The sequence below is a fragment of the Salminus brasiliensis genome, chromosome 17 (genome assembly GCF_030463535.1).
Source record: "Salminus brasiliensis chromosome 17, fSalBra1.hap2, whole genome shotgun sequence".
Lineage (NCBI taxonomy): Eukaryota > Metazoa > Chordata > Actinopteri > Characiformes > Bryconidae > Salminus > Salminus brasiliensis.
In genome coordinates, this window is record NC_132894.1 from 3123674 (window position 1) to 3146143 (window position 22470).

General features: G+C 39.7%; 1 protein-coding gene across 1 annotated transcript in view; it reads left to right on the plus strand.

Moving 5' to 3' along the window:
• The window catches only part of LOC140538108 (histamine H3 receptor), a 36197-nt gene that overhangs the window by 6045 nt on the left and 7682 nt on the right, over nucleotides 1-22470 (plus strand). The window contains exon 2 of the mRNA XM_072660539.1: nucleotides 458-624. Within this exon, the coding sequence (XP_072516640.1) occupies nucleotides 458-624 (167 nt within the window). The remainder of the gene's footprint in view (nucleotides 1-457; nucleotides 625-22470) is intronic.

The window sequence follows — 22470 nt, forward strand, 5'->3', positions numbered from 1 at the left end:
ATAGTGGTGCACCTTCTTGTCAGCTGTCTACAATTGCTGTATATGCTAGTAATGTACGTAATCTGTGTTGATGCTCTGTCTAAGATTTAATACGTTGGGGTTTTTTTGCAGTCGGTAGCGAGTGACTGCTCACCAGCCTCTTATTTTTAGCTCCAGTGGAAGCTAGAGGCTCCAGTGTGTGTATTTCTTCTCCTCTCGTGACGTGTCTGATTGCAGTAGCGACAGATGCTTTTCTCCTGTAATGACGGCTTTGGTTTGATAGTAGCTGCATTGTTAGGCCAGCCCATAATTTCAAGTTAAGCGCTGAGCTCTGCACCGCACCGCATGCGTGCACAAGTGACGCGCTGGAATACAAATGAAGACTAGCCCCCTGAATCTGATACAACCCTCATTATCCCAAGTCGGTGTGTGTGAGTGTGTGTGTGTCATATGCTGTGCATTGTTATTCTGTGTTCAGGGGCCTTCTGTATCCCCGTCTACATGCCCTACATCCTGACAGGCCGCTGGATGCTGGGCCGCGGCCTCTGCAAGCTGTGGCTGGTGATGGACTATCTGCTGTGCACGGCTTCAGTCTTCAACATCGTCCTTATCAGCTACGACCGCTTCCTGTCTGTCACCAGAGCCGTAGGTTTTAAATGCTCCCACACACCCGTACACACACATCTGCACACATGGAAAAGCCGCCACGCTTTTCCATGTCCCATGGCTTTACACTAACTGTTATGTGATCTGACCGATGATGTCTGTTTCAGTATTTTAATTGAATCCATCTTTAAAATGTACTCACCAAATTGCCTCGGACGTATCGTATTGGGAGTTCTTCATGTCTGTCCAATCATTTACACCTGGAGCAAGATGTGCATGATGCACCTGCTCATGAGGTAGTTATGGTGGAACGTGCTCTCCTGCTTTTAATTCGTAGCACAGTGCAGCATTTGGTGCCATGTAAGTGCTTAGCGATCCAAACTGCTCTCAGAATAAGCTCATGTGCTCACTCAGGAAAATCACAGCGTATGCAGTGTATCAGCCTCATACATCTTTTAAACGGCAATAAAAAAAGCATGGTAGCTCAATACTAACTGATTTACACGTGAATTATTTCACTGTGTGCAGCTCGGCTCGGCTCTGGCTGCAGTAAGTACAAGCGTCCAACCAGTCTGGAATGCTCACTTGGCAGCCCGTGGAAAGAGGCTACCCTGAACCAGCTCGTTCATCAGCTTAACCCAAACTCAAGAGTTGCTCAGCCTAACTCAGGCTTCAGTTTAACGTTCATCAGTTAAACCTACATCTTTAATTTAACCCCAACATTTATCTACTTAACCCCAGTGCACACGTTCATCACTTAAACACACACATTTATTAGCTTAAGCTGAAATCATATATATTCATATTCATTTTACCCAAACCAGCATGTTCATCAACTTAACCCACATTTTAATCAGTTTATCCCACAAGTCCACACTTTCAGCCACTTAACCCACATGTTCATCAACTTAACTCAAGCCCACATGTTCATCAACTTAACCCACGTGTCCATCCATTTAACCTACAGGTTCAACTTAACCCACCTGTTCATCAACTTAACCCAAGCCTACACAATCAGTAACTTCCGTTTAACCTACAGGTTTAACTTAACCCACACATTCATCAACTTAAACCAAGCCCACATGTTCATTAACTTAACCCACATGTTCATCCGTTTAACCTACAGGTTCAATTTAACCCAAGCCCACATGTTCATCAACTTAACCTAAGCCCACATGTTCATTAACTTAACCCACACATTCATCTGTTTAACCCACACATTCATCAACTTATCCCACACATTCATCAACTTAACCCACACATTCATCAACTTAACCCACACATTCATCTGTTTAACCCACACATTCATCAACTTATCCCACACATTCATCAACTTAACCCACACATTCATCAACTTAACCCACATGTTCATCAACTTAACACACATATTCAACTTAACCCACATATTCATCAACTTATTCCACACATTCATCAACTTAACCCACACATTCATCTGTTTAACCTACAGATTTAACTTAACCCACACATTTATCAACTTAACCCACATGTTCATCAGCTTAACCCACATGTTTATCTGTTTAACCCACATGTTTTTCTGTTTAACCTACAGATTTAACTTAACCCACATGTTCATCAACTTAACCCACATGTTTATCAGTTTAACCCACATGTTCATCAACTTAACCCACATGTTCATCAGCTTAACCCACATGTTTATCAGTTTAACCCACATGTTCATCAGCTTAACCCACATGTTTATCTGTTTAACCCACATGTTTTTCTGTTTAACCTACAGATTTAACTTAACCCACATGTTCATCAACTTAACCCACATGTTCATCAGCTTAACCCACATGTTTATCAGTTTAACCCACATGTTCATCAACTTAACCCACATGTTTATCTGTTTAACCCACATGTTTTTCTGTTTAACCTACAGATTTAACTTAACCCACATGTTCATCAACTTAACCCACACATTCATCAACTTAACCCACATATTCATCAACTTAACCCACATGCTCATCAACGTAACCCACACATTCATCTGTTTAACCTACAGATTTAACTTAACCCACATGTTCATCAACTTAACCCACACATTCATCAACTTAACCCACATATTCATCAACTTAACCCACATGCTCATCAACGTAACCCACACATTCATCTGTTTAACCCACACATTCATCTGTTTAACCCACACATTCATCAACTTAACCCACACATTCATCAACTTAACCCACATATTCATCAACTTAACCCACATATTCATCTGTTTAACCTACAGATTTAACTTAACCCACACATTCATCAACTTAACCCACACATTCATCTGTTTAACCCACACATTCATCAACTTAACCCACACATTCATCAACTTAACCCACATGTTCATCAACTTAACCCACATGTTTATCTGTTAACCTACAGATTTAACTTAACCCACATGTTTATCTGTTTAACCCACATGTTCATCAACTTAACCCACATGTTTATCTGTTTAACCCACATGTTCATAATCCTAACCCACAGGTGCATCAACTAAATATTGAATCAAATCATATTCACAGAAAACTGAATTGAGTTGATTGTATTCTGAGTGTATTTTTACCCCCCCGGTTTCCCACTATCCTGTCTTTCCCCAGTTAAAAAACAAACGTCTTTGCAGTCAGCCATAAAACACTTCACCCTCCACCGAAAAGCACACCCAGTGTTCATCCTGTTACTGTCTGGGACTGGCATTGTGTTTTCCCAGTCAACATAATTCCCATGAATTTCTCTTTTATTTCCTGATGTGTGATCTGCAGACAGAATAAATATACAATATCGTTCGGGTTCTGGCAGTGTAATCGCTCTGGAGATGACTCAACCTGAAAGGCCAACTCAATCAAAACTACAGAAAACAGCACACGGCAGATTTCCACACAGCGTAAACAACAGGATGCACAAAGTGTGCTTGTTTGGTATTAGACTGCAGCTCTACTGTATTCCAGTCTCAGCCACTGCTTTAGAATAGCGGAAGTGCACTCATTCTGGTCCTCGGAACATAGCAGTTATTTGATTGATGTTGGTCTGGCTGCATTAAGTGAGTGAATGCAGCTTGTCCAGAAATAAAAATAGCCTGTCAGGCTGTTATGATACACGGGGCATCACCATAACAAGCCTGTCCCCTCTCACTGGCCCTGTTTCATCCAGCTTGTGTTTGTTGTTGGAGTGTGGCCTCTGATGCTAACCACAAGGCTAAAAGTCAAGGCTAAAAGGGGAACACCGAGGCCGAACGATGCGGCAAGAAACCAGAGAGACGTACTTTCAGCCAGAATTCGCTCTCTCTAATGTCTCTTTTGTAACCGCACTTCAACATCACTCAAAGCTCCTGCCAGAAATAAGCACACTGAACAATGTGGGAGTCGCGTCATACAGGAAGGAGGGAGTATTTGGAAGGGAATAAGGGAGTATCCCGAAGAAGGAATACCATTTTTATTCCCTATGCCTGTATCCATGAATTTCCGTGAAACTGCTGAAGCTAAAAGATTGCATTGTTCTCCATATATTGAATATAGAACCTAATGGCATAATAAAAGTGATGATGTCTATGAGGTTAGGACCCACACACATCTTATCCACAGCTCTTACAGAGTCGTTCGCCGTCTTCAAACCCAGACTTCGAACGCAGATTCTCTTCTGAGAGGACTTGGGCGAATAGCAGAGTGGTCTCCTTACTGACTTGTGTTTAGTAGAGTCTAAACTTAGAGGTATCTTTGACTTTTAGTCTATTCAAACTAGCTGAGGTTTTTCTTGGGTAAATAGCAAAGTACTTTTGTAAGTCGCTCTGGAGAAGAGTGTCTGCTAAATGCCTTAAAAGTAAATGTAAATATTACAAGAATGTAGAGTTAGGAGTCTTACCCAAGGACTCTTATTGGTGTATAGTGGTGTTGTAAACCACTATGTTACACCCACCACAACTTAAAGAATTAGATGTCTATGGAAATTAGAAAGAAAATCTGCTTATCTGCTCAGTAAATCACTGATATTAGAATAAACACTAATAATAACACTCCTACAGAAAGTGGTGGTGGTGGTTCTCCATCACTGTGTTCGTCATTAGAACATCTCCAAAGTTCTCCTCATGGAGTCTAGTATTATTTAGAGTTCTCCTCAGATCAACACCTGGTTTGGTGGTAAATCAGGGCTTAATGATGGTAAATCAGGTGATCTGCTGCTGCTGCTGCTGCTGCTGATGGAGTTGAACACATCCTCCACGCTGTGCTGCCTGGACTGGGGGGCGTCCTGGAGGAACCGAGCTCTGTTCTTCAGACTAGCTCACCCACAAGATCTCACTACTTTCTTTCTTCAGAATGAGAAGCTCTTGTTTCTCCTTTGTACTGGATTTATGTTCACCTGCTTTATCTGTTCTGATGACATCTGGAGCATCTGCGGTAAACACTCTCCTACTGCTGAGAGCAATTACATGATCTATAATAATGTGATTAGGGGCCTAAAGTGCTGATTAGCACCCTGCAACTAAATATGCTGCAAAATCTAAATGATAATCAAATAATTTATTAATATGTTTAATGAATTGATATAAATAAATTAATACATTCATATTAATATAAGGGCTCAGAGTGGTCTAGTGTATGAAGGTGTTGCCACTATGAGCCATGGTTCGAATACAGGGTCATGTTGCCACCACCATCAGCAGCCGGAGCCTGAGAGAGCTCAACCGGCCTTGCTCTCTACAGGTGGGTAGATGGCTCTCTCTCTCTCCCCCTCCCCACATCACTTCAGTGTGATGCTGGCCGGCACACTGGGCATCTGTTAGCAGATGCATTAGAGCTGGGTACCCAACGCTTTCTTCTGAGTGTGTTGGTTGCCTGGTGATGTTGCATTGGTAACAGTTCGAAAAGAGGTGTTGGCTGGTTACATCCGTATCGGAGGAGGCATGAGTCAGTCCTCACCCTCCCGGTGTCGGGAGCATTACATGTGATGGGGGAATTGAATTGAACTGAATTTAATATTTATACAGTGTAACTCTTAGCATGTGTCATTTACATATTATCAATAAATTAGTACAGTAACAAGAACAGGGATGTAAAGAGGTTAATAAAGGTCACAAAAATGTATTATGGTAATGTATAATGTCCAATAATGGCCAAAAGTGGATCTCAGGGATAATACTAACATGTAAGACTAATGTAGCTGATGGCAAATTAAAAAAATAAAAATAAATGTAATTTCAAAATTTTAACTTTTAATGAAAGTCAATGTAAAATGTTTGTCTTACAAGTAATTTTAGAGCATTTCTATTGGCCCATTTGTCATGAAATTCCAATACAATATAAAGAACAACCATATTTACAATATGTCAAAAAGTGATAAATGCTAAAAATGGAGATTCAAGGTTTTGCAAAATCGCAGTTCTAATAACTTGAAATATAAGTGATACATAAAAGCTGATTTCATTGGTTGAGACCTGAAGGTTCAGTGGAAATTGAAGAGACCCCTCCATGCAAAATGAATAATTTAATAAGGCCATGGTCCTGCTTCATCTCAGAGACACATTGTGGTCTTTGATTTATGGAGATGAGCAATTTATGGAGTTAGCAAATTCGGCGTGAATAATAATCTGGGTGATAAAGGTACTGACACGGAAGCTCACACTGGAAAGGAAAAGAGCACCAGGGTATGGGCCTGGTGTTCAGTTTCCATAATTATGAAGAGTCTCAGAGAGTGTGCTACTCTGGGTTAGCTCCTCTCTCTGCTTCATTCTGGACGATAAGGGTTTAGGAGCAGCAGTTATCATCCTACAGCTGCTCTGTCAGAAGTGTGATGAGTGTGGGTCCTGCTCTCATAAGTAATGTTCTATTCAGGCTTTAGTCCCAAAGAATCAATATGAAACACTATCTGCTGAATCCACAGTTTTACTGCTGTTAGATCAGTGGGGCTGTGGCCAAGACCACCTTTGTCGAGTCCAGGACATGGCCAAGACTATGAGTATCTGAGAATGAGCCAAGACTATGTCCAAATCAAGACCAACACACATCGAGGCTTCTTTAACCCATAAAACCCTGAAGGCCTGTTCCAGGCCTCACTCTAAATTCTCACTCTGAATAGTCATAGTAGTAAATGATTAATTCCGGATCAATATTAAATAATTCAAAGTAGTAATTAAAAACATTATAGTGGACATTAATTAAATTATAGTAGTTACTAAATAATTCATAGTGGATACCAAAATTATTTATAGTGGATAACTGAATAATTCATAGTGGATAATAGAAAAGAATCATAGTGGATGGTAATGCATGGTTTTACTGAATAATTAATTCATAGTGGATACCTGAATTATTTATAGTGGATAACTGCAAAATTCATAATAGCTACTGAATAATTCATAATAGCTACTGAATAATTTATAGAAGTTACTGAATAATTTATAACAGTTACTAAATAATTCATAGTGGATAATTCATAGTGGATTACTGGATAATTTACAGTAGTTACTCAATAATTCATTCATAGTGGAGAACAGAATAATTTGTAGTTGATACCTGAATAGTTCATAATGGATAACTGAACAATTACTAGAGGATACTAAATTACTTATAGTAGTTACTGAATAATTCATAGTGGATAATAGAAAAAAATCATAGTGGATAACTGGATAATTTACAGTTACTCAATAATTCATTCATAGTGGATAACTGAATCATTCATAATAGTTACTGAATAATTCATAATGGATAACTGATCAATTCATAGCAGATACCGAATTACTTATAGTAGTTAATGAATAATTCATAGTGGATAACGGAAGGATTCATATCAGATATTCATTCAGAATTCATAATTCATGGTGGATAAAAGAATCATATTAGTTACTGAATAATTTTTCGTGCATAATTAAAAAATCATAGTGGATAACTGAATAATTCATAGTGGATTACTGAATAAATCTTAGTGGATTACTGAATAATTCTTAGTGGATAACTGAATAATTCTTAGCAGATGCTGAATAATTTCATCTTAAAAATATGAGTATAGTTTAAGGGTTAAAGAAACCTCGATGTGTGTTGGTCTTAATCTGGACTCAGCCTTCGTCTTTTTTGGACGTAGTCTTGGCCATGTCCTGGACTGGACAAAGGTGGTCTTGGCCACAGACCTACTGATCTTACAGCAGTAGAACGGTGGATTCAGCAGATAGTGTTTCACCTGGATTCTTTGGGACTAAAGCCTGAATAAAACATTACTTATGAGAGCAGTACCCACACTCCCAAACTACCATAGTTCATGTGGCAATGCTGCATATGGCAAAAACCATTAGTCGAGACCAAGACACGCCCCAAATACTGAAGAAGAAACATCTTAAGACTTTTCTTCTGCACCAACATTCAGTCCTCCTTCTTAAGACATTCCAGGCATGTTTTCTAGCTAATCACAGCCTCGCCCGGCCCCTTCAGAAGGAAGAAGATTAATGTGTGTTTGGCCAGTGGCTCCCCAGTGCACACACCAGTTGGCCATAAGACAATCTGGTAGATCAAGCTTGTACCAAGAACCTACTGGCAGAAATGCTCCTCAGGCATGATACGCATATGTCTGTAATCAAATGGACAAAAGTATTGGGACACCTGCTCATTCATTGTTTCATGCTATTGGAGTAACTGTCTCTACTGTCCAGGGAAGAAGGCTTTCTACTAGATTTAGGAGAAGCATTGCTGTGAGGATTTGATAGCATTCAACAACAAGAGTGTTAGCGAGTTCAGGTTGTTGGGTGGTCGCCACCCCATTTCATCCCCAACTGGATGGATCACCACCCATCATTCCAGAGAACACAGTTCCACTGCTCCACAGCTCTTAACCTCTTCTCTTCTTGCTGACCACACACCACCTGTTTTTCTTCTCCACACGTTTCCCAACACAGTCCCACACACTCTCAGTGGGCTTTATATCTGCTGATTGTGTTGCCATGACATCACCTGAACTTCGTCACCCCTCAACCCACCGTTCCATCACCGCATGAGTAGTGAGATGTTTTGCATTTGTTGGCTCGTCTCGTTGGTGGAGCTACTTATTGGTTGTGGTTCTCCACCAAACACAGATCCACATCTAATCCAGCTGAAGTATCAGTGTAGCATTAAATATCTGACCCCTGATGTGGGCCTTTCTACTGACAGACCACTAATCACCACCAGAATCAAATTGAACCAGAGTTACTGAATAATTAATTCATAGTGGATACCATAAATTATGGTGCTTAACTAAATAATTCATAGTAGTTACTGAACAATTCATAGTGGATAATAGAAAAAAAAACATTGTGGATACCAAAATACTTTATAGTGCATAACTGAATAATTCATAGTGGATAATAGAAAAAAAAACATTGTGGATACCTGAATAATTGATAGTAGTTATTGAGTAATTCATAGTGAATAACTATATAATGCATAATGGATAACTGAACAATCCATATCATATACTGAATTACTTATAGTAGTTACTGAATAATTCATAGTGGATAACAAAAATTATGAACAAAACATTAAATATCTGACCCCTGACCAATCACCACCAAAATCAATCTGAACCAGAGTTACTGAATAATTAATTTATAGTGGATACCAGAATAATTCATAGTGCATAACTGAATAATTCATAGTGCATAACTGAATAATTCATACTATTTACTGAATAATTCATAGTAGTTACTGAATAATTCATAGTGGATAATAGAAAAATCATAGTGGATCTTTCATAACGGATAACTGGATAATTCTTAATGAATAACCGAACAATTCATAGCAGATAATAAATTACTTACAGTAGTTACTGAATAATTCATAGTGGATAACTGAATAATAAAAAATGAAATATCTGACCCCTGACATGGACCTTTCTAGTGACAGACCAGAGAAAGAACTCATCAGAACCCACCACTCACCACCGTCTTCAGTTCCAGAATCAAACTGAACCAGACATTCAGTACCAGGCCTTTATTACCGATACAGTTTGAGTGTGAATAAAGTGAAAGTATTATATAAAGCTTTTTGGAGAGTTGGAAAACAAACGATATGGAACATCTTCATGGAGGACTCCAACTCAACTCCATCAATACAGTGAGCATCACATAAATATGCATATGAGTTATGCAAATTATGCAAAAGTGTTTTCAGACCATGGTGAGTAATACGAATGTCATTCCGACTCTGCCTGAATGGGTTTTTGTTCAAAAAAGCAAGCAAGCCAAAAAGTAGACCTGGAAGCACCGAACAGCGCATCTCCAGCTGGATGAATAGAACTCAGGAGCTTCTTTTATTTACCGAAGTCTGCAAAAAGCCAACCACACTGCCGTGTTCTGAACATCTCCCATACGCCGCAGTGCAGGCCGTCTGCAGCAGCGTTCAGAGGCATGGAACGCATAGCTCATAATTTCCTGTCGGTCTGAAGCCCTATCTTGCTTCAGAGGAAGAGACCTCCAGCTGTGAGCCATTTTCGCATTTGACTCGTCTGAGCAAAGCGAGGTGAAGAAGGAGTCTGTTAAACAAGCACTGAAACGTGAACGGCCTGAATAGCTTCTCACCACCAGAACGGGTTGACTTCATTCAGCCAGTGTGCAGAAGCAGCTCTGAAGCTGCAAAACGAGCTCGTGAATGAGCTGTAAAGTCAATAAACAGAGGCGGCGAGCTTTAGATTGTATCACAGCTTGTACGGTTTTGTTTTGCACACTGAGATGAGTTGTATGCACCCAGCGACTTCCACTGAAATAGAGTCGTGGCTTCTTCGCCGCTAGATCGGTATCTTTAGCTCATTTCATCACTCTCAGAGTTGATCTGACAGAGCTTATGTTTTTAATTGCTTGCAAATTAGCTGAGTACATTTCCTCTTAAAGCGTCCCCAGGCTGGGAAAAGTAATGAGCCAGCGCTGTGAGCCACTTTGGAGCTTACAACTAGAAAACTGTGACTGTGACTGTCAGTGTAATCGCTTTGTTTAACTACAAGCAAACGCTCAGAGAAGTGAAGACAGATTCAGCTCAAACACTGAGAGATCAGACAAGTGCTGCTTACATTAGTGATTACTGTCAGTTTTCCAGTAATACTAATAATAACTACAAAACAGCACTACACTACTACACTACTACTACTGCTGCTATTACTACACTACTGCTGCTACTACTCCTATTACTACACTGCTACTGCTACTACTACTACTGCTGCTATTACTATTACTACACTACTGCTGCTACTACTCCTATTACTACACTACTGCTGCTACTACACTGCTGCTATTACTACACTACTACTCCTATTACTACACTACTGCTGCTATTACTACACTACTACTCCTATTACTACACTACTGCTGCTATTACTACACTACTACTCCTATTACTACACTACTGCTGCTATTACTACACTACTGCTGCTATTACTACACTACTGCTGCTATTACTACACTACTACTCCTATTACTACACTACTGCTGCTATTACTACACTACTACTCCTATTACTACACTACTGCTGCTATTACTACACTACTACTCCTATTACTACACTACTGCTGCTATTACTACACTACTGCTGCTATTACTACACTACTGCTGCTACTACTACTGCTGCTATTACTACACTACTGCTGCTACTACTACTATTACTACACTACTGCTGCTACTACTACTACTGCTGCTACTACTACTACTGCTGCTACTACTACTATTACTACACTACTGCTGCTACTACTACTACTGCTGCTACTACTACTACTGCTGCTACTACTACTATTACTACACTACTGCTACTACTGCTGCTACTACTGCTATTACTACTACTACTGCTACTACTACTGCTGCTACTACTACACTACTGCTAATACTACTACACTACTACTACTGCTACTACTACTGCTGCTACTACTGCTACTACTACTACTACTACTACTACACTACTACTACACTACTGCTAATACTACTACTACACTACTGCTACTGTTTACTACTACTGCTACTACTACTATTACTACACTACTGCTGCTGCTACTACTACTGCTACTATTACTACTACTGCTACTACTACTACTGATATCACTACTATTTCTACTGCTGCTACTACCTCTACTACTACTGCTACTACTACTACTACTACTACTGCTGCTACTACTACTACTATTACTACTACTGCTGCTGCTACTACTACTACTGCTGCTACTATTACTACTACTGCTACTACTGCTGCTACTACTACTATTACTGCTGCTACTACTACTGCTGCTACTACTACTTATACACTACTACTATTACTACTACTGCTGCTACTACTACTATTACTGCTGCTACTACTACTACTACACTACTACTATTACTACTACTGCTGCTACTACTACTACTGCTACACTACTACTACTATTACTACTACTGCTACTACTACTACTACTGCTACACTACTACTACTATTACTACTACTGCTACACTACTACTACTATTACTGCTAATACTACTACTACTATTACTACTACTGCTACTACTGCTGCTGCTACTACTGCGGCTACTACTACACTACTGCTACTACTACTGCTGCTACTACTGCTACTGTTTACTACTACTGCTACTACTACTATTACTACACTACTGCTGCTACTACTACTACTATTACTACTACTGCTACTACTACTACTGATACCACTACTATTTCTACTGCTGCTACTACATCTACTACTACTGCTGCTACTACTACTGCTGCTGCTACTACTACTACTACTGCTGCTACTTCTGCTGCTACTACTACTGCTACTACTGCTGCTACTACTACTACTATTACTACTACTACTAGTGCTACTGCGGTTACTGCTACTAGTGCTACTGTTACTATTACTGCTGCTACTACTACTACTAGTGTACTGTTATTACTGCTACTACAAACAGCAACTGTTAAACTTTTCAAGCAAGAAATTCACCTCTAATAAACGAAACATGACATTACAATAAATATTATAAAATTGTATAAAAAAAATGAAAAATCCAATGACTACTAAAAAAAATTATATAGCAACCTTATAGCAACTGTTGCTAAGTTGGACAAGCTTTACAGATGCTGACAAAAATCCCATTTGCTGATGGGACCAAGGAAGCAAGTATAAGATAAGATAAGATAGTCCTTTATTAGTCCCGCAGTGGGGAAATTCTCATTAGGAAAGAAATGGTGAAATTTTTCTGTTGAGCTTATGGACATGACAACAAGCTGATGTCACCTTAATTTAAGACAAACAAACTGTATCTGCTATATTCTAAATACTGTTACCTTTCACAGGTATAGTCAGCATGAATACGATTTTGGCCAATGTAGTATTGAGCTTTCCAACCCGTCACCAGTTGCAGTGAAAGACGTCTACTGTGGCGCAGCATAGATTCGTCTGGAACTTAAGAACTTACCGCTCTTAAATCAATCCGTTTTTTTATCCACACGCCGCATGTTTAGCTACTCAGGCCCACAGTAAAGTAGCTGGGACATATTGCACATGCTGCTTTGACTGTAGTACTATGAGGAAAGAGGCCTGATATGTCCCATCTGGATGCAAACGTCCCTGGCAGCTCTCCCAGTGCAGTCCTGCACTCGCAAACTGGAAAGCAAAAAGAAGCACAAGAAGATCCAGAGGAAGCGCTGAGGGTGTGCTGGAGATTCCAGACTACTTACAGTATTTCTGCCCTTCCCTAGAGCTCAGACAACTGAATGGAAATCTAACCACACAAACCACACAAACGTGAAACCAACAAATGGAGACTACAGTCAGGGTCAGAAGTTTGCATACACTACCACCATTAATAATAAAAAAGAAATCAATGAACACTGCTGCTGGAACTACTACAGGAGAGCAGCTATTCAGCACCTTTATACCTGCCTAAAGTTTGCTGCTGACCACATACACAAAAACATTAGACTTCTGGAGGACAGTTTTATGGTAAGATAGAGTTGCTTGGCAACAATAACCAATGAATGTTTCCTTATAATCCTAATTGAATTGAATTTCATTTTATTTATTTTATTTTATTTTTATATTTATTTATATATTTTTTCTATTCCTTTCATTAATAAGTCTCAAAAATCCCCATTTGTAGAAAATCATACACATATACTACTAGTAGTAATAGTAGTAGTAGCAGTAGTAGTAGCAGTGTAGTAGTAGTAGTAGCAGCAGTAGTAGTGTAGTAGTAGTAGTGCAGTAGTAATAGTAGTAGTAGTGTAGTAGTAGTAGTGTAGTAGTAGTAGTGTAGTAGTAGTAGTAGTGCAGTAGCAGTAGTAGTAGTAACAGTAGTAGTAGTGTAGTAGTAGTAGTAGCAGCAGTAGTAGTGTAGTAGTAGTGCAGTAGCAGTAGTAATAGTAGTAGTAGTAGTAGTAGTGTTGTAGTAGTAGTAGTAGTGTAGTAGTAGTAGTAGTGCAGTAGTAGTAGTAACAGTAGTAGTAGTGTAGTAGTAGTAGTAGCAGCAGTAGTAGTGTAGTAGTAGTAGTGCAGTAGCTGTAGTAGTAGTAATAGTAGTAGTAGTGTAGTAGTAGTAGCAGCAGTAGTAGTGTAGTAGTAGTAGTAGTGCAATAGCAGTAGTAGTAGTAATAGTAGTAGTAGTGTAGTAGTAGTGCAGTAGTAGCAGTAGTAGTAGTAGTGTAGTAGTAGTAGTAGCAGTAGTAGTAATAGTAGCAGTAATAGTAGTAGTAGCAGTAGTGTAGTAGTAGTGTAGTAGTGTAGTAGTAGTGTAGCAGTAGTAGTACATCCTAATTTAATTTAATTTAATTTAATTTTATATATTTTTCTATTCCTTTCATTAGTAAGTTTCAAAAATCCCCATTTGTAGAAAATCATACACATATAAGGTGATGTGGGACCACAACCACCGCACTGCCCCCTCCACCGAAAAATCTGAAAAATCTAAAAATCTGAAATGCCACCCGTCATCCATCCATATGGGTGAGAATCCGTTATTTACAGGAAGTAAAATGGAAATGATGGACGTGTTGGTGTGTTTTTACGCAGGACAGTAAAAATCTGATCTCACTGGAAAACCCACTGGAGACGTTCTTTAATCCGGTCAAAGCAGATCCAGAGCTGATTGTTGTGAACATGGCGCTGCATCCTGCTGATCACGGCTCTGGTCCAATTGCTTTTTTTAAAAGAGCAGAACTGTTACATGACTCACTAATGACCCGCTGCCGGCCCAACATTTGATGGCATTTGGAAAAGGTTTGAGCCACTTCCTGAAAACACGGCTCCTCATTTACTGAGAGCGTCTCAGCGGCATTTTGGAGAAACATGCTGCGAAGCTTGAGCTTTGAACCCAACAGAGTCTCAGGTGTTCGCTGAAATAGCAGTGGGCTAACAATGCTTTCCGCAAATTGGATCTCGTCAAGAACTGGAGCGGACAATTCCTTCGTGTGAATGCTTCTTATTTGCAGCCTCAAATACTTTGAGGTTTATGTAATCTCCAAACTTCAACGCTGCAAGTGTTGCGAGGTGTGAAATGCTGTAATAAAAGTCTGGTGCTGCCGCAGCCCCAAAGCTTTCTGTCTTCCCTCTCCCCAAAGAAACCAGATTTCCAGTTTATGTAGAGAAAGCGTGGAGGTATATCACGACAACGCACCTCAAGGACCGGCGCTTTTTTCCGAGACTGAGCGGAAGCAGATGATTGCTTTTCTTGGTTGTCATCTCATTTTTTGAAATAAAAAAAAAGGAAAAATCTGCTGAGCTTCTTGCTGGGCCGGACTCGAGGCATTACCTGCTCCAGTAGAAGCTCTGAACACCACCAGCACAATCCATCACCACCAAATGCACCTTCACTACTCATTTACATTTAAGCATTTAGCTGATGCTCTTATCCAGAGCGACTTACAAGGTTACTCGTATTACAAAGGGGGGCAACGTAGTGTTAGGAGTCTTGCCCAAGGACTCTTATTGGTGTAGCACACTATAATCACCCAGACCGGGAACCGAACCCCAGTCTTCCACACGGTGTGGTAGCTCACTGGCAGGTAGCGGTGTTACCTGTTGTGCCACTCCTGCGAAATCAGGAAGGCCGCAGCAGAGCAGAGAATCACAGGAACCGAAATAAGCTCTTTTCCTAGACGTTATATAAAGTATTTAATAACTAATGTTGAGCTAAAAGGAATCCTGACACCTCTCATTTGTTACATTTGTCTGATTTATTTTATGAATTTGATGTGTTTTAATACAGTCACAGTAGGCTAACCGTCAGAACTCCAGTGCGACCAGATCACCCAAAGGAAATTAAACTCTCTAAACTGAATGATTCCAATTTCATGGCTTTGAATTATCATAATTCTGCATAATTCCCGAGCTGAGCATGATTCCACGTCCAGAAAAATTGCTTTTCTGCCAAGGTTAGCAGCAGTATTACATAAGAATATCACACTGAACACATCCCAAAATATATCCCAGTAACACAGTGATTAGTTCATTAGCACTACAGTTTAATTAATGTAACAAATAATGAAGGCCAGCATTCATAAACCTTCATGACCCCTATATAACCTTTTATCAAAGCTCATATATATATATATATATATATATATATATATATATATATATATATATATATATATATGGCAACTAATGCTGATTACAGTGTCTGAACATGTTTGTGGCCCGTTGTGGAATTGTGGGTTAATTTTAATTACAGACAGATTTGACTTTGTTATCATTTAACTTTTTTATATTTAATAACTCATTTAGCTTGTTTTAGCATGTCAAGCTAAAAGGAATCCTGACTCCTCACATTTGTTACATTTGTCTGATTTATTTTATGAATTTGATGTGTTTTAATACGGTCACAGTAGGCTAACCGTCAGAACTCCAGTGCGACCAGATCACCCAAAGGTAATTTAACTCTCTAAAATGAATGATTCCAATTTCATGGCTTTGAATTATCATAATCCTGCATAATTCCCGAGCTGAACATGATTCCACGTCCAAAGAAATTGCTTTTCTGCTAAGGTTACATTGGATTCACCAGATAAAATAGTACCTCTCCATCTCCCACAAAGAAAGCCATTCTATTAATATGGAAAATCCAACATGATTTTGCAATATCACACTGAACACATCCCAAAATGCATCCCAGTAACACAGTGATTAGTATATTAGCACTAAAGTTTAACTAATGTAACAAATAATGAAGGCCAGCATTCATAAACCTTCATGACCCCTATATAACCTTTTATCAAAGCTCATATATATATATATATATATATATATATATATATATATATATATATATATATATATATATATGGCAACTAATGCTGATTACAATGTCTGCACATGTTTGTGGCCCGTTGTGGAATTGTGGGTTAATTTTAATTACAGACAGATTTGACTTTGTTGTCAATTGACTTCTAGCATTAAACCATTTAAACCTGACAGTAACTATATGTGATTCCACACAGCACGGCATGTAAAAATATCAATTTATGGGGTTTGAACACATTATAGTTTATTAAAAAATGAATGTGAGATTCACTCAATATCAGAATACCAGATCTGACAAATAATTCATATATGGGTTGGTTAACAGAGTTGACCAGAACATTAGGATAGGCATAAAATATATATTTTAACTACTGAAATGACAAATTAAATATAACATAACACATTATATATAATATAATCCTGACTCCTCACATTTGTTACATTTGTCTGATTTATTTTATGAATTTGATGTGTTTTAATACGGTCACAGTAGGCTAACCGTCAGAACTCCAGTGCGACCAGATCACCCAAAGGTAATTTAACTCTCTAAAATGAATGATTCCAATTTCATGGCTTTGAATTATCATAATCCTGCATAATTCCCGAGCTGAACATGATTCCACGTCCAAAGAAATTGCTTTTCTGCTAAGGTTACATTGGATTCACCAGATAAAATAGTACCTCTCCATCTCCCACAAAGAAAGCCATTCTATTAATATGGAAAATCCAACATGATTTTGCAATATCACACTGAACACATCCCAAAATGCATCCCAGTAACACAGTGATTAGTATATTAGCACTAAAGTTTAACTAATGTAACAAATAATGAAGGCCAGCATTCATAAACCTTCATGACCCCTATATAACCTTTTATCAAAGCTCATATATATATATATATATATATATATATATATATATATATATATATATGGCAACTAATGCTGATTACAATGTCTGCACATGTTTGTGGCCCGTTGTGGAATTGTGGGTTAATTTTAATTACAGACAGATTTGACTTTGTTGTCAATTGACTTCTAGCATTAAACCATTTAAACCTGACAGTAACTATATGTGATTCCACACAGCACGGCATGTAAAAATATCAATTTATGGGGTTTGAACACATTATAGTTTATTAAAAAATGAATGTGAGATTCACTCAATATCAGAATACCAGATCTGACAAATAATTCATATATGGGTTGGTTAACAGAGTTGACCAGAACATTAGGATAGGCATAAAATATATATTTTAACTACTGAAATGACAAATTAAATATAACATAACACATTATATATAATATAATTCATAATATCTATGAAAATAGATATTCTATGCAGTTGATTTTACATTTATGGCATTTAGCTGATGTTTTTATCCAGAGTAACTTATAAGGTAACTTGTATTACAGAGGTGAGCCAATGTAGTGTTAGGAGTCTTGCCTAAGGACTGCATAGTCACCCAGACCGGGACTCGAACCCCAGTCTTCCACCTGGTGTGGTAGCTCACTGGCAGGTAGTGGTGTTATCTGTTGCGCCACACCAACCAACCAACTGATTTTGAAACTGTTAATAGAGTAAACACAAAAAATCTGAAAATTAGACGTAATATTTAATGTAGAGGAATTTATATGATACTGCAGGACCTCCATGCACCACCACCACCAGCCATAACAATAAAATCACTGACAGGTGGAGTGAATAGTGTTGATGATGTGGTTCTGATGCTACCTGTCAGTGCCTGGGATCTACATATAAGGCAGCGAGTGAACAGTCAGTTCTCAAAGGTGATGTGGTGGAAGCTGGAAACACAGGCAAGCCGTGTTTACACCCGGTCACTTCATGTGGCTAGTATCTCTGGGGTTCTTCAATTTGAAACTGTGGAGGAACCTCTGAAGGTGCTTTGAGGAACCTTCAATGAGCCATTTCCTTTTAGAATCCAAGTTGAATGTCTAAACCAGGAGTCGAGTCATTTGGGTCATATTTTGCCTAAAATATACACATCCATATGCATAGACCTGAGGACCTGCATAGCCCGAAGGGTTCCTTAGGCCGCCATGTTTCCTCAGACAGCGCCCTGGATCAGCTATGTTTTAAGAGGTTCTTTTAACCAAACTTTCGACTGGTTCTGGATGTGGATTAATCACAGTTAAACCTTCAACAGTACTTTATAATATATTTAATGTTGTGGGTGGGGGCATTGTATATTGTCGCAATGAAAAACATGTATCTCCAAAATGGTGATTTTACAGGAGAAGGAAAAAACGGTCTTAACTTTGAATGGAAGTCAATGTAAAATAAGAGTCTATTCCAAGACATTTAGAGCATTTCTATTGGTCCATTCATCCAGAGGTTTCTACACAGTGCACAGAGCAGCTCCAGGGTTCAAACGATGGAGAAAACTAAAAAACAGGCAAAAATTGAGATTAAAAATGTTTTCCTTGTATTACTTACAAGTAGCGAGAGATACAGGATTGGAGAAGATTCCTGCACAGAACAGCAAATTGCAAAGAGTTCGTTATCCACTGTCTCTCACTGTCTTTCCTGCAGGTTACATCACCCTGGTCCAGTACGGATGAGGACGTTGTCGGTACCGCTGATTTCCTGCTCTGAAGCGTTCAGAGCGAGCGTACTGACTGATTCTTGTCCTCCAGCTTAATTGTGCTTGGTGTCACCGTGGCATTCTGGAGAATGTCACTCCTGAGGCTGTAGAGAGCTCTTTGTTTGATTTCCAGTTTCTTCAGTAACCCTCAGTTAAATTGGCCAGCTTTCTATTCGCACGCTCAGTCAGTCCTGCAGAAAATCAGCACCACTAAAGTCAGATTTATTTGTAAAGCTTTTTATAACTGTCGTCGTCACAAAGCAGCTTTACATAATTAGTAATTAATAAAAGACAAAATAAAAAGAAATAACATAAGAAGACATGAAGGATCAAAGACCCCCAGTGAGCAGCCAACGACAACAGTGGCAAGGAGAACCTCCCTCAGAGCTGGAGGAAGAAACCTTGGGAGGAACCAAGACTCACAAGGGGGACCCGACCCATTCTCCTCTGATAAGAAATATTAACAAATTATTGATCATAATTATAATATAATAATCACGGTGTAGTAGAACTTAAACGTAGTCATGGCAGCGATGGTCAGAGTAATGATGGCCATTTGTTGTTGTTTTATCATGGTCATTAAACAGGTAGCAGTGGTAGGAGGGTGTGCCACTGGTCTGTCATGGGTGGTGGTGGTGTGTGGGGGGCCGTGCTGGTCGGACTTGTAGGTGGCAGCTGGTCTGAAATGTAAAACATGACCCCAGCACAGTTTCCCCACTAGTATCAGAGAGAGAGAGAGAGTGTACAAACTGATGCCCGCTCGATCTTAGTCACCGTGACATTTTAGGGAAGGTCGCTCTTGTTGCTGTAGTGAACTCTCGCTCTCTCTCTCTCTCTGTCTCTCTCTCTCTCTGTCTCTTTGGTTGTCAGCTTCTAAATAAAATGTAGACCTGGGTGTAGATTCGTACACCGTGGTGCACTGAACCTCCATGCTCCACAACCAGTCATAACATTAAAATCACTGACAGGTGGAGTGAATAGTTTTGATGATGTGGTTCCGGTGCTACCTGTCAGTACCTGGGATCTACATATAAGGCAGCGAGTGAACAGTCAGTTCTTGAAGGTGATGTGTTGGAAGCTGGAAACACGGGCAAGTGAAAGAATCTGAAACTCCGCTTCCACCCGGTCGCTTCATGGCACTAGTCTCACTGTTAAAGTTAGAAGTTTTTTGAGGAAGGTTCCTTTTGGAGGTTTTTTAGTTTGAAACTGTGGAGGAACAGTTATGGAGGTGTTTGGTCATACTGGAGGTGTTTTGGTTGTACCAGGAGGTGTTTTGGTTGTACCAGGAGGTGTTATGATTGTACCAGGAGGTGTTTTGGTTGTACCAGGAGGTGTTTTGGTCATTCTGGGAGGTATTTTGGTTGTACCAGGAGGTGTTTTGATTGTACCAGGAGGTGCTTTGGTTGCACTAGGAGGTGTTTTGGTCATTCTGGGAGGTGTTTTGGTTGTTCTGGGAGGTGTTTTGGTCATTCTGGGAGGTATTTTGGTTGTACCAGGAGGTGTTTTGGTTGTACCGGGAGGTATTTTGGTCATTCTGGGAGGTATTTTGGTTGTACCAGGAGGTGTTTTGGTTGTACCGGGAGGTGCTTTGGTTGTACCAGGAGGTGTTTTGGTTGTACCAGGAGGTGTTTTGGTTGTACCAGGAGGTGTTTTGATTGTACCAGGAGGTGTTTTGGATGTACCAGGAGGTGCTTTGGTCATTCTGGGAGGTGTTTTGGTTGTACCAGGAGGTGTTTTGGTTGTACCGGGAGTGGTTTTGGTCGTTCTGGGAGAGGCTTTGGTTGTGGAACGTGTCTTGGAGAGAGAGATGTGTTTACTCTGCTCAACTGTGTGGCTCAAATGTGTCTTCTCAGACCTCCTCCTGAGTGATGGGATTTGTATAAGGCTCATCAGTGCTCACTAGGAGCAAAATGCCTGCCCGCCTGGCCCGATCCCAGAGGAGAACTACTGCAGCACAAACTGCTGAAGAGGTTTATGCTGGCTGTGCCTTAATGGGGCAGAGCTGTTGTGGTGGCACAAGAGGGACCTACACAAAATTAGGCGGTGGTGTTAATGTTATGGCTGGTCGGTGTAGTTTGAGCAATTTTCCAGTAGGTTACATCATCATAGTCTAATACAGATGGAAAAAAAAAAACCTGGCATGACTGACGTGGATGAGTTCAGAACTGTTTACCCAAAAGTATTAATTTTAAAATACTTTCAAATACAGAGAGAGCGAGAGAGAGAGAGAGAGAGAGAGAGAGAGTACAAACTGAATCTCACTCAATATTCGTCACCGTGACATTTTAGGGAAGGTCACTCATGTTGCTGTAGTGAACTCTCTCTCTCTCTCTCTGTTTGGTTTTCAGACTGAGTCTGAGGTAAATTGGCCAGGCCTCTAGTAAGTGCAGTAGACCCGGGGGCAGCACTAAATCAGTGCTGTAGCAAATCTCCAAAACTGACTTAAGAAGTTATGAGGTCCGTTCTTGCATCCAAAGGTAGACTCCAGCATGAGCAGTATTCCAGTATCTTACATCACCTTCGTCCAATATGTGAAAACCTCCTGCACGATTGATTTGGTGCTCCGAGATGTAAAACGTGGCGAGAGAGAGTCAAACTGATCCTCGCTTGATCTTTAGACTTGCGCCAAAACCGGATATACAGTGGCATGCAAATGTTCAGGCACCTAGCAGGTAAAAGATGACCTGATTTCCAAAAGGCAGAAAGTTAACCCCTTAAAAGGCCTGTGTCCCGCCAGTGGGCCGAAAGTGTCAATACACACTTCTGTTACCAGAGAACAGAACCAACAGTTTGTATAGAAGTCCCTGTAGTTACTGAGCAACAGAGGTGTCAAGTAATGCAGTACAAGTAGAAATGTTGGTATTTATACTTTACTGGAATAATTATTTTTACTTCTTACATTTTTACCCAATTATCTGAACTTTCGACTTTTACATTTTAAAAATAGTTACTCCTATTTCATTTTCAGACACTTTTTGAGCCCCAAGCGAACACGGATTTGCCTCTGAGCTGATGTTTTTCTCGTTGACTTCCAAAACCGATGAGCAGAAAATCAGGAACTCTGCATTAAA